Source organism: Medicago sativa, chromosome 8 (assembly GCF_051527215.1).
Source record: "Medicago sativa cultivar Bolivia chromosome 8, Bolivia_mono, whole genome shotgun sequence".
Lineage (NCBI taxonomy): Eukaryota > Viridiplantae > Streptophyta > Magnoliopsida > Fabales > Fabaceae > Medicago > Medicago sativa.
Genome location: NC_140756.1, coordinates 12,352,786 through 12,367,625, shown reverse-complemented (window position 1 = coordinate 12,367,625; position 14,840 = coordinate 12,352,786). Strand labels below are relative to the sequence as shown.

The window sequence follows — 14,840 nt, the reverse complement described above, 5'->3', positions numbered from 1 at the left end:
CATTTTCTCCTCTGGCATAACATTTTTCAAATATATATATTCTTTTCTTTCATGTAGTTAAAAGATCCTCTTCACTTGACCAAAAAAAAAAAGATCATCTTCATTGTTTTTATTTTCTTATTGATGATTATCTCGATGTCTATCATTTTTTGGCATATTGAAGTTCATGTATAAGCAGTGCCTCACTTCCAAACTTGTTATAGAAATGGTTTTTTGGTTTTAGCTTTTGATGAGGTAAGTAGTTTTAGAGTTACTGCTCAGCTCTTATATCTGTCTAATTCAAAATATGTACGCGGAAATTTTCTTCAAACGGCTCAACATAAGAAATAATCGGTTCCAATGAACTAATATTAGTGTTAATAAGTTGTGGTTATTGGTCTGTAAAGACTAATTCAACAGGCAATGTCGAAATTGTTAGGTTAGACGCCTTCAAGCGGATTCGAATCCAAAATCTCACAGTTGCGTGTGTGAGTTTCAGTAGTATTTACCACTTCGTCTACGAACAAAAAGAAAAAAATATTGTGGCCATTGTTGATCATGCTCATGAATGCAAGGTTTTGCATTTGGGTTCCTCCTGACCTGAAAAAAGTAATTCTTACTTTGTGTTCTTTGATTGCTAAGCAACATAAAAATTATATTGTTCAGGAGACAGATTTTTAAGTTTTTTTATGATTAAATTATATTGTTCTCTGATCATGGAAAATTACAATTACATAAAAAATTATATAGTATTTAATCATCAAACAACTTAAAAATCTTTATTCCCTAAACTAACAAAAAGTTAATTTTGTAAACAATTTTTTTTAGATTTCTTATATAAGTTAAAATCTGTTTTTCTTACCCATAAAACATTTATAATCTCATGAGGAGGTATATGCCTCAACCTTGAGGTCCTTGGTTCAAGGCTGGGTAATGAAAAAACTTGAGAGGTCAAAAGAGATTTATAATTCCATGAAGAGTGACGGCATGCTTATATTAATTTAAAATTGCTATAAATCAGTATTGTTAATTAGCAGTGCTCATAGCATGTATAACAGAATTTGAAGAAAACATTATTTTTTGCGATACTCTATTTAGTACGAAGTGTTGTCAAATAACAATTACGTAAGCAAAATAGCACTATTGCTTAGCACAAATTGAATAGACCGTTATTTTCCATGATTCGCAAACAATACCGGAGGAATCATAGCTGTAGGTTCTGCAAATATTTTTGTTGATGTTGATCTGCAATGAGCAAAAGATAGATATAAATGTATGGACAAGATTCAGACCAAGTTGTCCTCAGGATAAAGTGTGATGTTACTTTGTTTACATAATAACTTGCCAAAACAGAACAGAGAAACAAGACACACACATGACATGTTCTCAATTGCGTTACTACTATTATGTCTTAACCTCCAAGCCCTGTCATCATCACCCAACCAACAAAATGTTTATTTATACTTAACCAATAAAGTCTCTTTTACATGCTACAGAAATCAAGAATTCAAAAAAAGATATGACATTGTCAACATCAGCCAACTTGGTGTTTAAATTTGATCTTAAATGCTTCAGAAGTTGAAAATTCAAAAAGAAAGAAAAAATTGACATCTCTGATTTTACACTACATTAATGTTTAAAGGTAACTGTGGTATGTGTTATCATTTTCATTGTTTTCTAGTTCAGAAGACAATCATCATCACTCACATGTTTGTTTGCTTCTCATCACATGCAAGTTCATGCATATACAACAATTGGAGAGAGAGTTGGACCACCTTACAATAAGCTATTTCAATTTCATCCATTTGTAGATCATAGAAATCTCTCAAGTGTAATCAATTAAGTTCATTGAAGCACTTGTTTTACATAATTTCTCTAAACAAAATCAAAAGCTTCTATATATACTTATACAACTTTCACTCTGCTATAGACAGATACCTATGTAGCACCGATACTTCCTAATGGAAAAAGTAGAAAGAAAACATAAAAAATCAGGAGGGTAACACAAATATATTTAGCATAACGAGAACTCATTTTTCAAGATCAATCACTTCAAGTATCACCTTCACATGATGCCCTTCTTGGCTTGTCCCTATTCCTATCCCAATAGGAAGCAGGTTTGTACTTGTCAAGAGATAGATTTCCACTGAATGATGACTCTAATGAATCTTCTAAGAGGGGACCGCTGTAATGGTGCTGCCTCTGGAGTGGCTCTGACCAAAGGCGACCACTCCTGTTTCCAACATCATAGCCAGGAGTTGAAATGTAATTTGCGTCCATCACCATATCGCCCTCTAGAATTCGGAGAACCTTCAATAAACAACCGCAAGTATACCAAAGCAGTTAGCATTCGGCAATTAGCATATTATATCGTAAATTTAAAATTATACACCGACAGTGTCATAACGCTATAATTTAAAAATCTGTGCACAAACATCTACACAGTGAGATATGATTGGATGTCTGTGTAAGAAAAATACATTGTCAGCACATGATAATTAAATTCTTGTACTATTAGAAATATCAGATCTAAAAAAATTTAGGAAAGTAGAAGTGGTCCAACCTATTCACCCAAAAAAAAAAAAGTGGTCCAATTTATAATCCTTCTCAACAAGATATGATATGCAGTTAACCCTTTCCCATTGACTCACTCCGTAAGAACTAAGAAGTCTATCTTACCATTTAGATAAAGTTGAAAGAACTATGCAATTGTTAATGCTTTAAAGCAAACAAAGTTGCCACACCAAAAATAATATGTTGAGAACTTTGTTTACCTGTGACATCCGTGGTCTAGAATGAGGATCTCTTCTTATGCATAATGAAGCAGCATGAAGCATGCAATAGACCTCATGTTCTAAATAGTGACCTCCCAGCCTTGGGTCAATCAGTTCGTCAATAGCATATTCTTCTAATAGTGGTCGTGCCTGTTTAATATCCAAATATTTAAACACAATTAGGCCTTTTTAGATTGACTTATTTGAGTTTATCTGCTAGCATAAGCACTTGTGAAGTTGTGATCCAAGATAGCTTATGAAAACAACTTATAACTTATATTAAAACAATTTGACTTTATTTTATCTTATGTTATTGAAATTGCTTATCCATGAACACTTATATGATAAGTGTTTTTGTTATAAGTATTTAAACAAGTTGTTTATCCAAACAGGGCCTTAGTCAAGGCTAAGCATGAACATATTCAACCACTTTTGTTTTCAATTGTTGTGTCATGTTACTCTTTGAGTCTAGAAATAGTACCAACATAACACAATTAATTAAATATCATAACAAGTTACTATATAATATCATTTTATCATACTCTTAAGTCTTAACTTACCCACTCAGCAAGGCACTGTTGTCCCTTGGGCCTGGTGAGATCAACAGCTTTTCTACCAGTAACAAGCTCCACCAGTACCACCCCAAAGGAATAAACATCAGCTTTTTCAGTGATTTGGCCACTTTGAGCATATTCAGGAGCCAAATACCTACACATACAATACAACAGTTTAGTTGCAATTTAAGAAGCATGTATACAACATGTCACAGACATGTTATACATTATTATATAGGACATGTCACAGTTATAATACATTACACAATACTAATTTAACATAAATATAAAAACACAAATCACATATCCGTATCTGAGATAGTTATTATTTAAAAAAGTTCAAAACATAAAATTTTGAAAAATTTAAATACAATTAGATGTATCTAACATAATCTGTAATTGAGAGGGTTATTATTTTGAAGTGTCTGCGCATTCTTGGTTGTAATCTCATACCGCACTCACAAGTTTGGCAATGAAACAGAATCAAGATCGATATAAAACGTACCCAAATGTTCCAATTACTCTAGTATCCACACCCATGTCTCCATCAGGCTGCCACCTTGCCAGTCCAAAATCACCAACCTTGCATATTTTAGCACAATTCAATACTGTTAGAAAATGAAGTACACATTTGATGCACCTCGAAACACACTTCAGATTCACAGCCTTCATCTTTTGGTAAGTAAACTTAAAATATGTCCACATCCACTTAAATTAATAGATTTTTTTTATTGAACGAAATTTAGACAGATGAATATGCAATAGTGAACTAATGATAATGGTGTTTTTTATTGGCAAAAAGAGGCAGAGAACTAACGTACCAGAGGTTCAAAATCATGAGTTATGAGAATATTGTTTGGCCTCATGTCACGGTGGATGATACAACCTACTCTGCATTCTTCATGAAGATACCTTAACCCACGAGCAGCTCCAACAGCAATTTTCTGCCGTGCGGACCATTCTAATGGATCCCTTTGCCGCCCTGAAATATGTAAAAGCATTAGATCAATATACAATCGAGTGACAGTAAAGTGCTTCAAATATCATATAACAATCACCAAATGTATCATGGAGAATATAATGATATTAGCATACTCTACTTTAATCCCATTTTCCAATTGTTTAATGACGGTTAGAAATATGAAAAACAAAAAAACCTTGACAGATAATGAACTATATTAAAATTGCATGATGAGTGTCTTTATTCAAGAAAAATTTAAAAATATATAATTCTATCATGAGATAATTTAGTATTGAGAGAAAGATAAATCACCATATAAATGTGAATCCAATGATCCATTGCATATGTACTCGTAAACCAGTAACCTTCTCTTATCCTCTATACAGAATCCAATCAGCATAACAACATTTCGGTGCTGAGCACAGCTCAGAACTTCTACCTCGGAGCAAAACTCAACATCGCCTTGAGAACTAGCCAATTTATGTTGCTTGACAGCAATGACCTGTCCTTCTGGTAGAACCCCTCGGTGAACAGAACCATACCCTCCTTCTGCCAAGAAGTTAGCTTGTGAAAATCCACCGGTAGCGAGTTCCAACTCAGCATAGCTGAACCACCTAGGAGGTTTTCCAAATACAGGTGCCTTGTGTTGACATATTGAACACAATGGAGGTGGACCAAGTGGAGCATTTCCTGATAATGCTATTGCTTCTCTTAAATTACCACTAAAATCCGAGTCCTTTCTATATGCTGCCGACATTTCAATTTCAGCTCCTCTATCAAGCCTAGAAAACTTTTCTAGCAAGGCTTTGGTTGTAGTTGCTTGAGGCATACCGTGATATGGCTCTGATCTTTCCTCGTTGCGTTGAGATGATTGTTGATGTAAAAGCAATTCCGTGATCCACGGCTGGTATCTAAAGCTAGCAGAAGATGTGGACAGACTTTCACTTTCTGTGTCTGAATTAGTATCACAAAGTTCTTGACTTTCCTTGATGGTTTCCTCTTTCTTCGATTCACCATTCATTGAGATAAAGAACGGTGATGTTCCAGGATCAGAGCTTGAAGCTGATGAAGTACCGGCCTCAGTAGTAGTAGTGAATGGTGTACCTAACTCAGGGCTGCTAGTTGGAGTAACATTTGGTCCTTTGATAGAATCTACTAAAGAATCAATCTTATTTTTGGTTTGCTTTTCAAGCATATCGCCTTGCACAGAAGGTGATGAACATGCTTCTTCAACTTCCTTCTTTTTTGGTCCAATCAAGTTCAAGCGAAGTACTTTCGGTTGAGCACGCTTCATAACAACAATGTTACACTGCAGCTCTTCCATGCATTTCTTCTCCTCAGGTTTGAGATGTCTGAAAAGAAAGCAACACCAAATTTCAACAAATCACAAACTGAATTATAATCTATGATCAAGTATTATAGCTGTAATCTATAAAGCACTGATATAGACATGCCAACCGGACACGATAATGACACAGAAACTAACATAAAAGTAATTTAAGACATCAAAGTAAATTAAGACACTGACATGATCAAGTTTCAGTACTAACTTAAGAAATGAAAAAATGAATGTAACATGTGTCAGTGTTACACACTGACATGTATCAAACACTGAACACGCCTTCAATCCATAGGTAACAATAGGGAAAAGATAAGAGTGACTATTACTTGTCTAATACAACCCAACTAGCTTGTCCTTTCTTGGCTTCTGCAGCCACTGATCCACAAGGTGATCCGGAAACAATTTTAATCCTGACATTTATCTGTTCGAAAAGGTTTAAAATGAGGATTAGTATCTTCATCAATCAATTTGCATGAACCTTTTACACACCAAAACCAAGGCTACTAACCTTATTTGGATCATAGACATCATGGAGCTGAAGGATCATCTGAGAGCAAGAATCGGTGATATCACTCTTCTGCTCTAAAATTGTTCCTGGAGGATACTTCTTAATACCACCGGCACAGTCACCAGCAAATCTTGGAAAACCCCATTTTCTACCTGTACAATAGTAGAAAAACTGTCAATTACATATGTTTACATTAAAATTTGCCACTAGAAAAAACAAGAGAGTTTAATTTGTATACATTGACAATGTAAAATAGTTTACACAAACAAGATAACAAGAAAAGAAGCATAAAACCAAAAGAAGGAATCACCTGAATTTTGTGAAGGAACAACCACTAGAAGTGTAATGCAATCACCAGGTTGAACAACATGAGTCAGTGACCAAACAAGAGCTGTCTTCGGAATTTCCTTTGTCGATGCCTTAACAGCAACAATGACCTTCTCAGCACCATCACAACCTTTCTCTTGCTTCCCCCTCTTTTGCTGCTCTCGACTCATCGTCACTGAATGCCACAAAAACTACCTTGCTCAAAACTAACTCTCAATTCAAGTCTCAAAGACCATGTATGATAGATATATGCTCCACAAGAAGACTTTCAATACCCTTAGCTTACCCTACAAGTACAATTAACATTTATCATCAACATGCTTATAATTGTATAATAAAGTCTTGTAACCAAATTCAAACCATATTTATCACAAACTCTCACAAGTTTAAAAAAACTTTCTCCAACGTTCACAGAATCTTGTTCCTTTATTTTTATCACAAACATAAGACTGATTCTCTAACAAGTACATTCCTAAAGTAGTATCAAATAAACAAGTGAAGAATCAGATACCCTTTTTGTGGCTCAGAAAGCAAGATGTTTTCACACAAGTAGTAGCAGCCCCCCTTGAAGTTCAAAATGCACCTTCTCACCCTTTCATCATTTCACTAGCTTTGCTTTTTGTGCCTGCCTTCAAGTTTCAAATCACAAAGCCAAGTCAAAACAGTTGAAAAGAAACATCTTCAAAAAAGGTAAAGTTTTGTGTGTGTGATTTGGATCCAACTAGCTTGGCTCTAGTACCTAAAAAAGCAACTTAGAAGGAAAAATCCACCAATAATTCCAAATTTGCTATACACAAATAGTATCTTGGGACCCTATGCTTTCTATTTCAACAGGAAACAACACAATCAACCCTCACATGATCATTTATAGGTTCATTTAGCTTTGTAGCTCTATCAAACTTCATCATCAAATTTTCCACCCTGCACAGTTCCAAATCAAACTATATTACAAAAATATATTACAAAAAATGTAATAATGTTACAAAGTTAGGTAAATGCACATTGCATAACACTACATACATGTGCAAAAACATATATATAATTATGATATAATGAAAATAATGATAATGAAGGTCAAATACATCATTGGAGACTAGAAAACAAAAAGAGGAAAAAAGGGGTTGGTTAAAATAAGCATAAGATCCAAAAAAAATCAAACCTTTCATTTTCTTTATTATATTCATTCATTTTTTATATTTAAAAACAAGATATAAAACAACAAAAAAGAATAAGAAACAAACAACATTGTTTATGTTATTTAGCTTACAATTATTGTTGTGTTGTTTAATGTTGATTTCCAGGTAAAATGTATGTATTTGAGAAAACGGTTATGGAAATGAGGGGTCAAAGAAAATGAAAGAAAGTTGAAGACTTTAATGAGAGACAAGGTGACCCTGAAAGAGAAAAGAGTGTTTATTGAATGAATGAGAAATGAGTTATAGGAATGAAGAAGAAAGGTGTGAGCTTTGTTTTGATGAGTGAGGTGAGAGAATGACCAATTGAGATGGATGAAGAGAGAGAAAGTTTAAAAAAAATATTAAATTGAATAAAAAATGTATTATTTAATTTTGTAGTATTACATTTTTCTAAGAAATTAGAATTTAATAAATATGTCATAGTACAATAATATAAAAAACAAAAGTTGTAATATAAATCATCCTTATTAAATCCAAGATACCAAACATGCACTTTGAGATAATGTTTGTGTAAAAAGTTTTAAACGGTTAACAAAACACAAATAATCATATATGAGATATTATAAATATATTTTTTTTATATGTTAAATGTTGGTAATGAGTTGTTAAATTCATATTTTTCTCATTTTTCTCCAGTCTAAACATGTCGGTTCAACTTCTTTAACATTGGTTTCAACCGGTTGAACTACTTAACTACTCATTAGTCTTTATAAATAGTTATACAACAACAATCAATACACATCGCATAAGTGTGACCGACTACATAAACAAATCAATACAATAGTTATAATTAAAGTCAATATTTTTAATGATTTGAAGATTATAATAATTTTTTTTAAATTCAGGATCTAGCCCAAGTTGCGCGACTTAGCCCACTTGAATTGCCATCAAGAAGAATCGAACTTGAAATCTTGAGAGGAGCACACTTCAAGTTCTCAAGTCAACCCCAAATGGGTTATTTGACGATTATAATTGATCCATGTTGTGTAAAAGAATATTTAAACTAACATTTTATAAATTAAACCTTTAACTTTAATGTTAATTTTATTTCAAAAAAATAAATTTTAAATTTTTTTAAGGAAAATAAAATTTAATGTTAATTTCTTTTTTGAGAATCATATAAATTTGAAGGGAAAAGGCAATTCTGTTCATCTTTGGTTTTGTACAAGTAAAGGTGAAAATTTGCAGACTCAGTGGCAGCAGCTGGTATAGTATCAGTTTTGTTTTTGGGCAGTAAAATCACCTTCGAAGACTGTTTTGAATTTATGATATGAGTACGCCCTTATATTTTGATCTTAATTTCGGATGTGCCACTCAATCTGAGCAGTAGAAGTAGAAGAGAAGGTAGCTATGTGTGTGCACTCTTGTCGACATACATTCATCTATTCCATCTGATATGTTAATTCTAAATTTCTAATTGTTAATTTGAACAAAATATTCAACCCTGTAAATTTGGTTTAGGAGAAAAAGGATATTCATCGGTTATTATATAAAGTATAAACACATTTTCATGTTATATTTGATTTCATACCACATTTTTAAGTGTTGGGTCATGACGGAAGTTATAGGACCACGATTACATTCGATTTTGATCCGTCACGTAATTAAGCGAGTTGAACATTATATCTTAACCTCAAATCTTACAAGTTGTTAGATATGTGAAACCACACCAATGGTTATTATGGAAAATTGAGTAAAAGTATGATTCTAACTTTTTTCTTAATATAACAATTAGTAACAAATTTAACATTACAATCAACTTTCTAATTTTTTGTAATTTAGTGGATAAATTCTTAAATATATAAGGACAAGTTTCTTAATTTTTGAGAAGTTTTAAAATTTGGTTGCATGGGCGGGATCTTAATACTCCCTCCGGTCCTAAATATAAGCAAATTTCACTTTTTAGGTTCATTCAATTAATGATGTATGTGGTTCATATTATGGACCACATACATCATTAATTGAATGAATGTAAAAAGTCAAATTTGCTTATATTTAGGACCGGAGGGAGTAAATAAGTCTATAGAGATTGCTCTGTGCTATGTGATGCAGTGATGTTGTTATGACTTATATGTAATTAATAGAAGGCAGTGTCGTATATTGGTTATGGTTGTTTTTGTTTATGACAAACTCACTGGCTTTAGGTCACTGACAAATGAAGCAATTGTTTTTTTAGAGCAATGTGAAAATAGAGTGGGGGACCTACGTGATCTTCTATAATTTGTTTTATCTTTTGTGTGATATACTATACTATAATGTCATTTTTCAAATTTCAAAATAAAGGGTTTGTTTTTGTGTGTGATTCGAAGGTGCTAAAGTTTGCTTCTTCTTGAAGTTGTGTGTGCGCCAATTAAGACCAAAATAGTTGGTGAGTTGGGAGGGAAGAAATCTAGGTGACATCAACTCAAAAAATACTACAAGAAGTGAAACAAAGTGCAAAAATAATATAAAAAATGTTGAAAGAAATCAAATTAATTTATTATTGTCTAAAGTAAAAGACATCATCCACAAATCCATGCATACAACATTATGACCCCCTTTATAAATTTTTCCCTTCATGATTCATCTTATGATTGTTTGAATGTTTACACTATGAAGTCAAAGCTATGAGTGTCACATAATTTGCACATATAACTTAACCATTATATATGCCACTTTATAGGTTCATACAATATCTCCAAATCAAATATGTACTCCCTCCGATCACTATTATAAGCAAAAAACTACTTTTTAGGTTCATTGAATAAATGATGTATGTGGTCTATATTAATGGCCACATGCATCACTCATTCAATGAACCTAAAAAGTAGTTTTTTTTCTTATAATAGTGACCGGAGGGAGTATATGCGATGATGTTTAATTGGATACACATATTGTGTACCTTTAAATTTTCGATATTCTAAATTGTTTCTTAGCATGAAATTAATTAAATTTTTTCTGCTTCTATATAGCTTAAACAGCAATAATATTATTGATAACCGACTATATAATTACAAAGAGAAAAAATGATTAAGGGTATATTTGAAGAAAAAAATGCAATAACTTGAACAAAGACACTTATTGTATGTTTTTATTTTACGTACGTTTTTTCACTTTTGTCATGTGTTAGAGTGACTTACTGTGAAAATAAAGTTATTATTTGTAACTTTTGCACGTAGACACGCATGTTCATTTCATTTTCATCGTCGAATCAAACTCTCACTTACATTTAAAATATGAGTACCAGTACTTTTTAAAAATATATTTATTTATACTAGTTTTTTTTTTTTTTGAGGTAAGCAGAAGAATTCAAAAACAGTAAAAAAAAAAACAAAAATGTTCACGCATTTCCATTAGTAAAAAATAAAAACCGCATTAAGTGTGGGCATGGCAAGTGTGTGTGTGAATTTGTGCAGAAATTACAAATAAACGACAATCCCATGAACGTAAATTGCTCCACGATGTTGTCTTGTTCTGTGATCCCATTCAATGTTTTTGGACTTTGCAATAAATGTCATGCATGGTAGTTTAATAAGTTTAACATTAAAACCCACCGTCACGTCACCGTAGAAGCATTCATCGGTTAATTTTTGCTTCCAGTTTTCCAAACCAGCCACCTACCACACTTTAGGCCTACTTCACTGTCGTGATATATAGAGCAAAGAGAGTTGAACAAAGATGATCAAGTGTATTTGACTCTCTTTGACATATAATCATGTAAATTAAGAAAGTTAACGTTAAGATTAAAGAGAAATTCTTGCATGGTCATAAATTTAAATGTATAGTGTTTAAACACACATAAAAAAATATTTTTTAGAATATTACTCCCTCCGGTCTTAAATATAAGCAAATTTTACTTTTTAGGTTCATTTAATTAATGATGTATGTGGTTCATATTATGGACCACATACATCATTAATTGAATGAATGTAAAAAGTCAAATTTGCTTATATTTAGGACCGGAGGGAGTATAATATACTTCTTTCATTTTATATTATATGACATTTTAGTAATTTCACTTAGATTAAGAAATGCAATTTATTATATGACATTTTAGTAATTTCACTTAGATTAAGAAATGCAATTAATGTTGTATAGAAAAGAGTAATTGTGAGTTGTTTTACAAAAATATCATTATTCATTGATATTGTAAAGTGACATATAATTTAGAACAATTTTTTCTTTGCTAAAATGAGATATAATTTGGAGCGGATGGAGAAATTGGTTTTATATTTTAAGGATATGTGTCTCTTGTACATTTGTTCTTAGGAGAATGTTAACCAGTGCCCCTAGGGCATTGATTAAGCAATCAAAAGAAGTACTCCCTCCGTTTCAAAATGAGTGTCGTTTTAGGTGTTTATACACATATTAAGAAATGCAATGATTAAGAGAAAGAGAATGGTTATTTTACCAAATTATCCTTATTAACTATTGGTTAGTTTTAAAAGTAATACTTTGGAAGTAGTGTGCAGAGTATTAATTGGAGGGTACAATTGAAAAGAAAAAGTTATTATTGCATTGGAAACTGAAAGCGACACTCATTTTGAAACATATTTTTTTGGCTAAAGCGACACTCATTTTGAAACGGAGTGAGTAAGATTTTATTAAAAAAATGGTGTAATAATTAGTTGGTCAAAACTAACGGTTTATATTTCCAAGACATTTTTTCTACTTTTGGATTCCTTAACCGGTGCTTCAGGGCACGGGTTAATAAGACCTTTTTTTTTTTTTTTTGGTACAAAGACCTTTGTTCTTATGACCATAAAAAATTGCCCGTGACTGAATTTGTTAGTAATTAATGTTGTTTTTACAAGTTTATCCTTCAATAGAGTTGAACGAGTTAATATTAGACGCCCTCGTAAACTAAATATAGATATGTTGGTTAAAAATAATTAATGTAGTAGAAAATTCAAAAGAGGTCCTATGAAAATGGACAAGAAATTTTCTCGAGAATCATATATTTAAGAACATATGTAGTACATATCAAGAAATGTTGGCAGTGTAATTAACATTTTGTATATGATTATCATTAAATTATCATCTGTGTAAAAGGATAGACTTTGAAACTGAGAAGTCCCGGATTTAAACCCACTGGTGTTTTTGGAGGAAGGTAAATCTAAATTCTTTTGTAAATACTCTGAGTCTGAAGGTCTTCCTGCCTTGAACTTGGGCACGATCCCCTCACTTAATTAATTTCCAAGGGGGTTGAACAAATTTTACTCACCCTTGTTCTCTAAACCTACCGGTCGCCATTCACCTCTCTTTTTCTTCTTCATCTACTCAAAATGGGTGGTTTGGGGGTCAAATTTTAGTTCGAAATCACCCATCTAGATCTTTTTTCCTTCCCTTTTATTTAAATAAGTGATTTACACGTGTATTTAGTTTTATTTTTGAAATTTCGTCATCTTTGTGCGACGTTTACTTTGTTTGTCGTCTTGGTGCAACATTATTTTGCTTTCCCGTCTAGTGATGTATGTTTTGTTCTAATCGACAAATTAGCTCTGATTCAATGTATATTCAATCAAAGATTTTGACGTCATCAACGTTACATATTTGAAAGCATGAATAATTCTGACACTTTAATTTCGGCATATTTATAGGTCTTGCCATAATTGTAAGTATTTATCTTTATATCCTACTCTCTCCGTCTCAAATTATTGTTTTTTTTTTGTGGTGACCGGGGTTTGAACCCCGGACCTTGCATATATTATGCATTGTCCTTATCAACTGAGCTAAGCTCACGTGGACCTCAAATTATTGTTTTTGAACATATGATTCTTCTGCATACCTAAGTTTATAAAAAAAAAAAAAATAGGAAATATTACACAAGGGTTGTTTCACAATCCACATCTAGAACCAAAATAGTCTCACCATTTCTAATCTTGAACAAGAATCCTTCTTCTAGGGCATTTAAGGTTTTAGAGTAACTCTCCATATAGTTAAACCTGTTTTTTCTTATGAGAGAACAAGTTACCTTCCTAGAGGTATTTATCTACAACAGAGAAACCAAAAATTTCTTTTCAAATTGCAACAAACTCCAAGTTTACCAAGAAAAGCAATATTCTAGAGACCAGAAGGTCCAATACCTAAACCACCAAATTGACGAGGTCTATTGTTTTTTCAACTATCCATGTGCATGGCTCAGTTACTTACCCCCATGCCTAATGAAGTTACAAATATTTCTATCAAAAGTGTCACAAGAAAATTGCGGGAACTATTAAATTTCCCAGTAGAAAATCCCAATCAACTGTGTCATAGTATTTCTCAATTGATTTAGCTTGAATATAATATATCACATCACCAGTACTCTTCTTCTAGGACACTACTGCATGTGGTAAATAAATTCCTGGAGAATGGTAGCATTATCCACTATGCCACTCTTCTTCCATTTTAATTTTCCTTTTAAGGTTATTGTCATAAAATTATGTATTTATCTTTTATGATACTTTTAACTATTCGCTCGTTTTGTTCTACAATGAATAGCTTATTAGAAGATTTCACATAAATTAAAAAAAAATGTATAAATTAACAAAAGATAATACTACTTTTATTAAATTACTCTTATCAAGTATTGATGTATATTTTATAAATATATAGAAAAAAATATTTGTTTATTCAACATTACATATTTGCACACCTAAAAACATACATATATGTCTAACTCTCTTATTCTTCATTTCTCTATAATTCTTTCCAAAAAAAAAATTCTTTTCTCTATAATTCTTTCACAAAAAAAAAAATTCTCTAATAAAGTATCCGGATTTAGATCAGATTAAAATTTAAAGTCGGTTGAAATAAAAATAAAAAATCTACACAATTTCTACCAAAAAAAAAATCTACATAATTCCAAATTTAAAGCAGGTTTAGATAAAACGAATAAATCTCCAGATTTTGTAGAATGGAAAAATTATAAAAGAAAAATAGTACTCCCTCCGTTCCGGAATAACTGACCCATTTTCTAAAAAAAAGTGTCCCAAAATAACTGACACATTTCAATTTTCAATACAACTTTCATCATTCCCAATACAATATAACATTAAATAATACTACTTTTATCATTCCCAATACAATATATTCCACTTTTCCCTTTATTTATACACTTTTCTTAATCTGTGTGAAAAACTAAAGTAGGTCAATTATACCGGGACGGAGGTAGTACATAGTAGTAGTATAGATATAGATAATCTATCCAAAAAAATTGTGGGGTAATATAGATAGAG

General features: G+C 31.9%; 1 protein-coding gene across 16 annotated transcripts; it reads right to left on the bottom strand.

The window, feature by feature from the left end:
• Nucleotides 1-947: 947 nt before the first annotated feature.
• Nucleotides 948-7,885, bottom strand: LOC146897025 (inactive protein kinase SELMODRAFT_444075-like). Of its 16 annotated transcripts, none has more exons than XM_085734479.1 (13): nucleotides 7,713-7,885; nucleotides 7,185-7,366; nucleotides 6,957-7,074; nucleotides 6,429-6,732; nucleotides 6,119-6,270; nucleotides 5,937-6,031; nucleotides 4,581-5,620; nucleotides 4,129-4,289; nucleotides 3,813-3,889; nucleotides 3,314-3,461; nucleotides 2,754-2,903; nucleotides 2,043-2,289; nucleotides 948-1,224 (listed from the first exon to the last, which is right to left on the bottom strand). In XM_085734479.1, the coding sequence occupies exons 4-13, from the start codon at nucleotides 6,613-6,615 to the stop codon at nucleotides 1,184-1,186; spliced, it is 2,298 nt and encodes a 765-aa protein (XP_085590605.1). In that variant the 5' UTR covers nucleotides 6,616-6,732; nucleotides 6,957-7,074; nucleotides 7,185-7,366; nucleotides 7,713-7,885; the 3' UTR covers nucleotides 948-1,183. The 16 variants fall into 16 exon arrangements, with proteins under 16 accessions (XP_085590605.1, XP_085590611.1, XP_085590606.1 ...); XM_085734485.1 differs by having other exon boundaries at nucleotides 6,429-6,620; XM_085734480.1 differs by having other exon boundaries at nucleotides 7,303-7,366.
• Between the last annotated feature and the right edge of the window lie 6,955 nt (nucleotides 7,886-14,840).